This window comes from Lipotes vexillifer, unplaced genomic scaffold (assembly GCF_000442215.2).
Source record: "Lipotes vexillifer unplaced genomic scaffold, Lipotes_vexillifer_v1.1 scaffold71, whole genome shotgun sequence".
In the NCBI taxonomy this organism is placed as follows: Eukaryota; Metazoa; Chordata; class Mammalia; order Artiodactyla; family Lipotidae; genus Lipotes; species Lipotes vexillifer.
In genome coordinates this window covers 5,093,025-5,103,552 of record NW_006793703.1, presented here as the reverse complement: position 1 = coordinate 5,103,552, position 10,528 = coordinate 5,093,025, and the positions used below count along the sequence as shown (strand labels likewise).

General features: G+C 44.1%; 1 protein-coding gene across 1 annotated transcript; it reads left to right on the top strand.

Moving 5' to 3' along the window:
* The first annotated feature begins 1,429 nt into the window (after nucleotides 1-1,429).
* Nucleotides 1,430-9,735, top strand: ZC3HAV1L (ZC3HAV1 like). The gene is made up of 4 exons (XM_007466602.1): nucleotides 1,430-1,803; nucleotides 2,786-2,921; nucleotides 8,149-8,407; nucleotides 9,599-9,735. The coding sequence occupies exons 1-4, from the start codon at nucleotides 1,430-1,432 to the stop codon at nucleotides 9,733-9,735; spliced, it is 906 nt and encodes a 301-aa protein (XP_007466664.1).
* The last annotated feature ends 793 nt before the right edge of the window (nucleotides 9,736-10,528 follow it).

Sequence of the window (10,528 nt, the reverse complement as noted above, 5' to 3'; positions counted from 1 at the left end):
CTGAAGTATTTAGGATTGAATTATCTAGAAATTGAAATTGAAACTTACAAATTCTCAGCCAAAACAATCAGGCAAATAACATAGGACAAAGTGTTAAGATTTTATAACACGAGGAAATAGATATATATGGGTGCTTATTTCACTGTCTTCTAATTTCCCGCTTGAAAAATTGTCTACTACAAAATTTTTTAAAAAACAAAAACAAAATAAAAAACACCTATCCTACAATATAGCCAGGCACTGTTTTTAAGTGTTGGGGATACAGCAAGGAATAAGACACAAAATTCCTGCTTTCACACGTTTGAATTCTACAAATATATAAATAAGTAAGAAGAAAAACATGAGTGATAAGTTCCATGCAGAGACCTGGGTGCTCCTTTAGGAAAGGCCTTGCTAAAGAGAAGACATTTAAGCTCAGAGTTGAATGACAAAAAGGAGACATCTAGAAAGGGGTGCGGGGGAGCATTCTAGGCAGAGGGATCACCGTCACTCGCCAGCGGAAATTCCTTCAGTAGCTTCCCAAAGTCTTCCGTAAGTCCAGATTTCTTAACACGGCAGAGAATGTCTTCTGGCATCTGGAAGCTAAAGTGGCCTTCCTCTTTGGCTTCTTTATGTGACATTAACTCATTTAATCCTCACAACCACCCTGTTAAGACAGCAACTCGGCTAGTTGAGTTCCTCAATTATGTTTTATTCATCTTTATACTCTGTTGCTGCATTAGCGGTTGGCTCAAAAAATAGTCATTAAATCAGCGTGGTGTTGGGCAAAAAGATAGCTCCTTAATAAATGTACAGGTCTAAACAGATGCTGTCCAACAGAAATATAAAGTGAGCCATTTTACATTTTCTCATAGCTACATTAGAAGTAAAAGAAACAGATGAAATTATAATAACGTTTTATTTAAATATTATCAGTTTAACATCATGAATATGAAGTTTACACTCTCTGCATTCTAAAGCTTCCAAATCCGGTGTATGTGTATTTCACACTTGAAGCACGTTCCAACTCGCACTGGTCACATTTCAAATGCTTAACTGTGGCTAGTGGCTAAGTCCTGAGGTCTTCCTCTCCCAGCTACCTAACGCCGCCCAGCTAGGCACCTTCTACCACATTCCCTGTTTCATCTTCTTTGTAGCCCTTACCAGTATCTCAAATTCCCCCCCGACTATACGAGCCCCTCCAGGCGAGGACTTAACTTTGAAGGGTGCCTGGCGCAGAGCAGGCGCTCAATCAAGTCTGTCCCCGCCCGATCCGCGCCCAGGGTGGACCCAGGCCCCGGAGCCCGCCTCTCTGCGCCGCAGCCCGCGGGCGGCCGCCCCTCGCCCACCCTCCCCCCGGCCCGCCCCGGGAACGCGGTTTGTAGTCTTGGACGTGACTGGGAGGAGTCTGCCCGCTTCGGATTTCCGCACACGGAGCCGGGCCGCGACCATGGCGGAGCCCACGGTATGCTCGTTCCTCACCAAGGTGCTGTGCGCCCACGGCGGCCGCATGTTCCTGCAGGATCTGCGCGGCCACGTGGAGCTCTCGGAGGCCCGGCTGCGGGACGTGCTGCGTCAGGCCGGGCCCGACCGCTTCCTGCTGCAGGAGGTGGAGGTGCGGGAGGACCCGTGGGACGCCGAGGCCGAGGTGGCGGCCGGCGAGGGCTGCGCTGGCGGCGGCGGCGGCCCCTCGGCCTGGCGGGTTGTGGCTGTGTCCTCCGCGCGCCTCTGCGCTCGCTACCAGCGCGGCGAGTGCCAGGCCTGCGACCAGCTGCACCTCTGCCGCCGCCACATGATGGGCAAGTGCCCGAACCGCGACTGCTGGTGAGGCTGCGGACGGGTCGGGGCGGCGGGCGGGACGCGGCGGTCAGGGCGCACGGGCCGCGGGCCTGGCCTGGCCAGCCGGAAGCGGGACCCAGCTAAGAAGTAAGAAAAGGGGTCGTTGGTCCGGGCCGGACGCCCCCCTTCGGAAGGGCGGAAGGAAAGCCCCGGGAAGGGGCCCCTCCGGGTCCTTCGCTGGGAGGCCTCCCCGTGCTCCCAGCTGCGGAATGAGGCGGAAGCTCGTCCGGACTTGGACTTCTCAACAGCCTCCCCCCGCCCCAGACTGCAGCTTCTTCCCCCTCCCCCCCGCCCCCCGAGATCCTCCACAGCACGGCCGGCATAAATCAGGTTGGGACTTTTGCGTTCATTTCCACCAGTGGCCCTTTGGGGGCCATTTGAGGACCCCATGAGATTCATGGATCCTTTATCCAGAGATCGGCCCTTCCCACTTGAGCACAGTTTTACAGACGCGAGTCTGTGCTCTCTAGGTTTAGAAAGCGCGATTTAGTTTGACACCCCCCCCTCCAGGAAACTGAGGGCTGGATGATTTGGAAGAGGTCGTTAGAGGCGGCCTCCTAACTCCAGTCTTCCTCGGTTTCCTCTAGCCCCCCAAAGCGGGGTGGGGGGAGGAGGCATGCATTCTGTTTAAGGTTGGTGGATGGTGGGGGGCGCAGCCGCTTGGGGTGGAGAAGGCCCAGTGCGGTCCTCTGCAGAACCCACCCACGGGCACCCTCTGTCAAGGCAGGTGACTGGGGGAGCGGGTCCCTTTGGCCTTAAAGCATCCTCATTCAGAATTATATGGCTCTGGGAGGGGAGTTGCTTCATCCCAGCTTTCTTATTATCAGAGCTTATTAGACTGTAGTATCCATGGGTTCATGGAAAATTGTGTAACTTCACCTGTAAGTTGAAAGTGACCCTAGGGAAGGGATTTGACAGTCTGGCTCCCTCTTCGTCTGGGCCTCTGATTCAGACCTTTGTGTTCTAGGTCTACCTGCACCCTTTCTCATGATATCCACATACCTGTCAACATCCAGGTCCTGAAAAACCAGGGACTGTTTGGTCTCAATGAGGCCCAGCTTCGGATCCTTCTTTTGCAGAATGACCCCTGCCTTTTACCAGAGGTGAGTCACTAAGGAGTCACCCTCATATTGTCTGCACCTTGAAAAAAGTCAGGGGAGAACATCAACAATCTGCTTACAGAGGACAGCCTGAGGGGAAGGGGGGTGGGTATGATACAGTCCTGGCCTTTCTGCAGGCTGTGATTTTACTGGGCTTTGATACGCAAGAAGTATGATATAGAAATAATAATAATGGCTACTGGTTTTTTTAGTTCTTACTGAATGCTGAGTAATTCATATACCTTAGCTGATTAATAGCCTATGAGTGAGGTATGCCTGTCCCCATTTTACAGGTGAGGCAACTGAGGCTCGATTAAATAAATTGCCCAAGGTCACATAGAAAATGGCAGATTTGAATTTAGTTTTGTCTGATTATGAAGCCTGTGTTCTGTGAATTACCTGTTTATACTTTTGTTGACTTTTCTATCCAGGCGTTTGTCTTTTCCTGTTAATTCATAAGATGTCTTTAACGATACAGATCCCTTTTTTGGTCACATTTGTTACAAATATCCCCCCCCCCCATTTACTTTTTGGGGGCTTTAGATATTAATTTGAATAGTTTTGGAACTACATTATGTTGTTCCAAAGGTACCCATTATAACTGCTATTATGGCAGAATGAGCACGTTTGTATCTGTTTAGCTATACACAAAGAATTTTTTTAACAGAAGGGTTGGAATCCCCAAAGAAAGTATTACGAGAGATCTTGGCAGATCTGGAGAGGAGGATGCGGCAGCTATAGTGGGGGTGGGGGGTGGTGGTCTGTTTTGTCTCAGAGAGAAGGGGCAGTGCAACTTCTGTTTACCTTTAATGTTTATGAATTTTTTTGACTTATAGAAGCTGAACATGTTTCTGTTGTTAAACTTATTGCATTTTTTTCTTTATGGCTTCTACCCGAGTATCCTGGGGCCAGCCTCATCTTGTCATATTAGACTATGTCAGTGTTCTGTGAGCAGTTGATGGGTTGGCTGCGTTTAAGATAGGAGCCTGGGGCTTCCCTGGTGGTGCAGTGGTTGAGAGTCCGCCTGCCGATGCAGGGGAGACGGGTTCGTGCCCCGGTCCGGGAAGATCCCACATGCCACGGAGCGGCTAGGCCCGTGAGCCATGGCTGCTGAGCCTGCGCGTCCGGAGCCTGTGCTCCGCAACGGGAGAGGCCACAACAGTGAGAGGCCCGCGTACTGCAAAAAAAAAAAAAAAAAAAAAAAAAGATAGGAGCCTGCCTTCCATCTAATCATCTGGAACTGGAGGTGCGTGGCACGTGGCACAAAACACGGCCAAGACAGCAGGAACCGTGGACAAGCACAGTGGATGAGGCAGGAGTGGTACCTCACATCTCATGTGTGAAAATGCCTGGTGATTCCTTTTTGCCACACTCCTAAGGATTCAGTATGTAATATAGGTACAGTACACATAAAAAATCAATAAGGGGCAAGTATTGTGATATTGTGATTTATAATAAGAAATATATATTTGGTATTTGTCTCTGCCCCTGGCACAGAGTTCCTAAGACCCTTGGAATTTCCTAAATTTTTTTTTAACTTTTTAGTTTATATTGGAGTATAGTTGATTAACAATGTAGTGATAGTTTCAGGTATACAGCAGAGTGATTCAATTATACATATATATGTATCTATTTTTTTAAAAATTCTTTTCCCATTTAGGTTGTTACATAATATTGAGCAGTTTCCTGTGCTATACAGTAGGTCCTTGTTGGTTATCCATTTTACTTTTTTTTTAAATTAATTAATTTATTTATTAATTTTTGTCTGTGTTGGGTCTTTGTTGCTGTATGCGGACTTTCTCTAGTTGTGGTGAGCAGGGGCTACTCTTCGTTGCGGTGTGTGTGCTTCTCACTGTGATGGCTTCTCCTGTTGCAGAGCACAGGCTCTAGGTGCGCGGGCTTCAGTAGTTGCAGCACCTGGGCTCAGTATTTGTGGCACGCGGGCTTCAGTAGTGTGGTACACAGGCTTAGTTGCTCCGTGGCATGTGGAATCTGCCCGGACCAGGGCTCAAACCCACGTCCCCTGCGTTGGCAGGCGGATTCTTAGCCTCTGCACTACCAGGGAAGTCCCTGGTTATCCATTTTAAATATAGCGGTATGTACATGTCAAACGTGGGAGCGATAAAAAGTGACTTTTGGTATGTTCATGTGGTGACTTTTGGAAAACCTCTAGGTAACCTAGGGATGGGAGCTGGTTTCCTTAAGAGCCAGTCATGTGATTAGAAGGTTGGAACTTTCAGTCCCACTCCCACCTCCTGGGAGGGAAAAGGGCCTAGAGATTAAGTTCAATTACCAATGGCCCGTGATTTAAACAATCCAAAAGGATGGCTTTGGAGAGCTTCCAGGTTGGTGAACATGTGGAGGTGCTGGGAGAGTGGCGCCCAGATAAAGCATGGAAGCTCCACACCCTTTCCCACATACCTTGCCCTATGCATCTCTTCCATCCAACTATTCCTGAGTTATATATCCTTTTATAATAAACTGGGCATAGAGACTCGTACCATCATATCTTAAAATATAAACTACTTTCATTAAACAGTGTGATACTGGTTCCAGAATGTACAGGCAATCAAAGAAAACAGATCCTAGACCTAGCCCCCAAGTCAGAATAATCTGTTGCTTCAAGATTTACTAGAGCTGAGCAATAAGACTATATGTGCTTAATACTGTCTTGTAGAGGCCTTAACTTATACTCATTTTGTGAGTTTTTTTACATTTTTATTTTAATGCTTCTATTTTTCAAAAAACTGTCTGGCTTCCTGTTTCTTTTTTTCATTAATTGATTCTCACTTCTTTCCTTTTTCAGATGAGCTTTGGAATCATTCAAATTCCTAAAACTATTTTATAGGAATTCTCTGGGGTTGCACTAAAATTATGGGTTCATTTTAGAAAATTGGCATCACAATCATAGGCAGCATACCATGTTTTGGCTTACTGATTGAAGTATAATTGATGTGCAATATTATGTTGGTTTCATATGTATGACGTTTAAATACATATGGAATGATCACCATGGTAAGTCTAATAATCATCTGTCTCCATACAAAGTTATTACAGTGTTATTGACGATATTCTTTATATCACCATGACTTTAAAAAAATTTTTTTATTGGAGTATAGTTGATTTACAATGTTGTGTTAGTTTCTGCTGTACAGCAAAGTGAATCAGTTTTACATACACATATATCCACTCTTCTTTAGATTCTTTTCCCATGTAGGTCATTACGGAGTATTGAGTAGAGCTCCCTGTGCTATGCAGTAGGTCCTTATTAGTTATCTGTTTTATATGTAGTAGTCTGTATATGTCAATCCCAGTCTCCCAATTTATCCCTCCCCCTTCTTTCCCCTCTGGTAACCATAAGTTGTTTTTTTTTTACATCTGTGACTCTATTTCTGTTTTGTAAATAAGTTCATCTGTATCATGTTTTTAGATTCCACGTATAAGTAGTATCATATGATATCTTTGTCTTACTTCACTCAGTATGGCAATCTCTGGGTCCAACCGTGTTGCTGCAGATGGCATTATTTCATTCTTTCTTTTTATGGCTGAGTAATACTGCATTGCATGTATGTACCACATCTTCTTTATCCATTCCCCTGTTGATGGACATTTAGGTTGCTTCCATGTCCTGGCTGTTGTGAATAGTGCTGCAATGAACATTGGGGTGCATGTATCTTTTCGAATTACGGTTTTCTCTGGATATATGCCTAGGAGTGGGATTGCTGGATCATATGGTAGCTCTAGTTTTAGTGTCCATACTGTTCTCCATAATGATTGTACCAATTTACATTCCCACCAACAGTGTAGGAGGGTTCCCTTTTCTCCACACCCTCTCCAGCATTTATTGTTTGTAGATTTTTTTGATGATGGCCTTTCTGACAGCTATGAGGTGATACCTCATTGTAGTTTTCATTTGCATTTCTCTAATAATTAATGATGTTGAGCATCTTTTCATGTGTCTCTTGGCCATCTGTATGTCTTCTTTGGAGAAATGTCTATTTAGATCTTCTGCCCATTTTTTGATTTGTTTTTTTGTTTTTCTGATATTGAGCTGCATGAGCTATTTGTATATTTTGGAGCTTAATCCCTTGTTGGTTGATCTCATGACTTATTATTTTTTTATTTTCTGAAAATTTTTTTTGAAGTATAATTATTTATAATATTATATTGGTTTCAGGTATATAACATAGTGATTCAGTATTTTCATACATTATGAAAAAATCACTACAATGAATCTCGCATGACTTATTTTATAACTGGAAGCTTGTACCTCTTAATTCCCTTCAATTATTTCACCCATCCTCCACCCACCTCCCTTCTGGCAGCCATTCATTTGTTCTCTGATACCATTTTGTTTTAAACCAGGTCATTTGTGTCCACTAGAATCTTCCCACGTTTTAAGGTTTGACTAATTGTGTTCTTCTAATATCATTTAACATGTTCCTCTATCCCCTGTATTTTCTGTAAATTGATAGATCTGGACCTTTGATTGGATTTAGGCTTGATTTTGTAGCAAGAATTTTTTGTATATTTGGTGTATTGTTAGGGTGACTAACAGTCCCTGGTTGCCTGGGACTGGGGGGTTTCCAGCCATGTCAGACTTTAATGCTAATACCTCGAAAGTTGTATTTCCTATTGCATCATCTCAGGAGGCACACAGTGTCTGGTCCCAATGCAAATATTAATAGTGCTCCCTGAAAAATGCCCTAGTTTGGATAATAAATTATCTGTTCACGCTTCCAGGTTGGTTTCCCTGGAAGCAGAGCCTGACATAGTGTTTTAGGTGCATGTGATCTATTGAAGGAGGGATCCTTGGGGAAAATCTGTAAAGTAAAAAAGAGGGACGGGAGAGCTACAAGCAAGGTGAAGTCTGGCCTTGACTTGATTCATGCCCGGGCTCTAGAGCAAAAATTACATCGAAGAATCGTTCTAGCCTTGAGGCAAGGGGGCCAGCCTTTTGTACCTGCATAGAAGTCACTCATTGGCTACAGGCTCTGGGATAGGAGGGCGGGCCAACTGAGAGTCAAGGTCAGAGAGGGGCAGCTGAACATTAGTAACAGCTAGGGGAGATGTGGGTGGAGGAACTATTATATACCCATCTGCCTTTCACCCACGATGATTTTAATAGCCACTGATGATCAGAAGGTGCCATTTAGAGAAGCTGTCCTTTACTGGCTTAAGAGATACAGTGAAAATGAACGTCCTAAGTGTTGCTTCACTTCTGTACCAGGTCTGTTTGCTCTACAACAAAGGTGAAGCCCTGTATGGTTACTGCAACCTCAAGGATAAATGCAGCAAGTTTCACGTGTGCAAGTCCTTTGTCAGGGGAGAGTGCAGGCTGCCGAAGTGCAAGCGGTCTCATCAGCTAATTCACGCTACATCCCTGCAGCTGCTGCAGGACCAAGGATTGAATATTCCAAGTGTCGTTAATTTTCAGATAATTGCTACCTACAAGCACATGAAGCTGCACAAGATGCTTGAAAATAAAGGTGAGACTCTCAGAGGTAGACAAAACACTGTCAGCAGTGTAGTGCTGAGCTGAAAGTGAGTCTGGGGAAAAAGCACTTCCTAGGTTAATTGCTGCTCTGTCCTTGGGGAAGCTTCATCAGTCAACATTCTATGATATGGAACTGATTCTAACCAAAGGAGGGAAGGGATGGAGTTTATTTTCAGCGCTGCCAGCTAATAGCCTCTGCCCAAGTGTTTGAACAGTGTAGTTCCTCGGTAAGTTGGGGGTCAGGAAGTAGGAAGAACAGTCTTAACCGCTTTGGTAGGTGAAAAGAGGAGGGAGGTGGGCTAGTGACTAGAATCTAGGTAAGGATAATGTAGGGATGGCTTTCTTTTATTAAATTGAGTTAAAGTTTTTTCTTAAATTTTTAGGAAATTTTAACCACATTACAGAAGAATTTGGAAAATAGAGAGTAAACATAAAAATCACATATGACTCCACTCACTCTAATCCATAATAATTGGTACTATTTAATTACAGGCCCTTCAGTCCTGTTACTAGAAAATACTAGTCCAGTGGTGGTCAAAGTCTGCATTAGTTTAGTATCTTTCATTTTCACATTGTACAACATCATAAATATCTTCTCATATTGCCACATAGTCTGTCCTTTTTTAAGGTCTATAAAGTGTGGCTTGGTTTTCTTAAATCACAATGTGAGAGTACTTATCCCATTAGTTTTGCTTATAGCTGAAAATCAGTTTCATTGGGTGGTGGGCTTTGGAGAATTGCTGATAGGAAAACCAGATCATCAAAGTCAGAGTCCCTAAGCTTTAATTTGGAATTTTCTTGTGTTGGGATGGTAGTGGCCAACTATGAGTGGTGGTTTGAAGGTAGGGAGGCTTCTGCATGTACCAGTGTCAGAGCCTGTGTAGGTGTGTCCCTAAATGGTGGCAGGGACGTTCTACACTGTACTGTGGGTAGGGCCTGTTATTCTCTAGATCTGGTCTTGTTTAGTGGGTCTCTCCTAGCTATGAAATGTGACTTTCTGCTTGCTGTTGAGATATATAAATATATATGTATATTTTACTCCAGAAGACACGAACTCTCCAAATACAAAGTGTTGGGAGTTTTATCAGTGATCTGATTAGCTGGGCTGATGATCCCAATGTAGAATGAAATTTAGAGTAAAGGGGTATGGCAGGAAACCTCATCTTTTTCTTCTTCTTTTTAGATAATTCAGCGTCTTCTGCTGAGCATTTCCAGGGCCTTGAGAAACAAGGAGTACACGCAGCTAGGGCTGCAGAGGCCGGTCCTCTGGTCTCTGGCCCGGCTGAGTCAGCCAAGAAGCCATGTGCAGGTAAACCTTAGAGGACGTCAGTGAAATAAGAGGAATGTTGTCCTATTGGAAGGTCTGAAAACAAAGCTTCTGTTGAGATTTAAGTTGTAACCATTCACTCATTTAATCGTTTATTAATAATAGCCACAGTGATACCTACCTCACAGGTTGTGGTGAGAATTAAAGAAGACGGAGAAGGAGAAAATGCCAGATTGGGAGGATAAAACTGGGGGTGCGTGGTTGAGGATGAGGTTAGACATTGAACAGGCAAAGGGAGAGTAAAACCTGAGAGTAGATGAGGTCAGTCCTGGGCAAATCCTGCAGTTCCTGAGAGCTTGCCCCAGGCTGGCCGGCCAGAGCTCTTAAAGAGGCAGGCTCCTGTGGACTTGTTCTGTGACCCAGCCAAGTGCTTTTCTGTACGCCTATATACATAGTTTTTACATTGTGGTATTCAGGGACTACATACACTTTATGCTTTTTTTTTTTTTTTTTCTTAGTATTCCGTAAGCATCTCTCCATATTTGTTCACATTTATCATGCGTAATCATTTTCATGCACAGATACACTAATATATCATCGTTGGCTTAACTAGTTCCATTATTCTGGGATATTTTGATTCTAACAAATTTTGAATATAACTCTTTTCTTAAAATCCACACAATATTAAATTTTTACGTTATTCTTTACTTTTGCTTCACGTATAGTTGCTGAATGATACTCTTGATTTTCATTTCTTTAAAAATGCATGCGGGTCCCTGGCGGTCCAGTGGTTAGGACTCTGCACTTCCATTGCAGGGGGCATGGGTTTAAAAATATATATATATA

Coding starts and splice junctions, on each gene's coding strand:
- ZC3HAV1L (XM_007466602.1), top strand. CDS start 1,430: ATGGCGGAGCCCACGGTATGCTCGTTCCTCACCAAGGTGCTGTGCGCC. Junction 2,922..8,148: donor ACCCCTGCCTTTTACCAGAG/GTGAGTCACTAA, acceptor CTTCTGTACCAG/GTCTGTTTGCTCTACAACAA. Junction 8,408..9,598: donor CAAGATGCTTGAAAATAAAG/GTGAGACTCTCA, acceptor TCTTCTTTTTAG/ATAATTCAGCGTCTTCTGCT.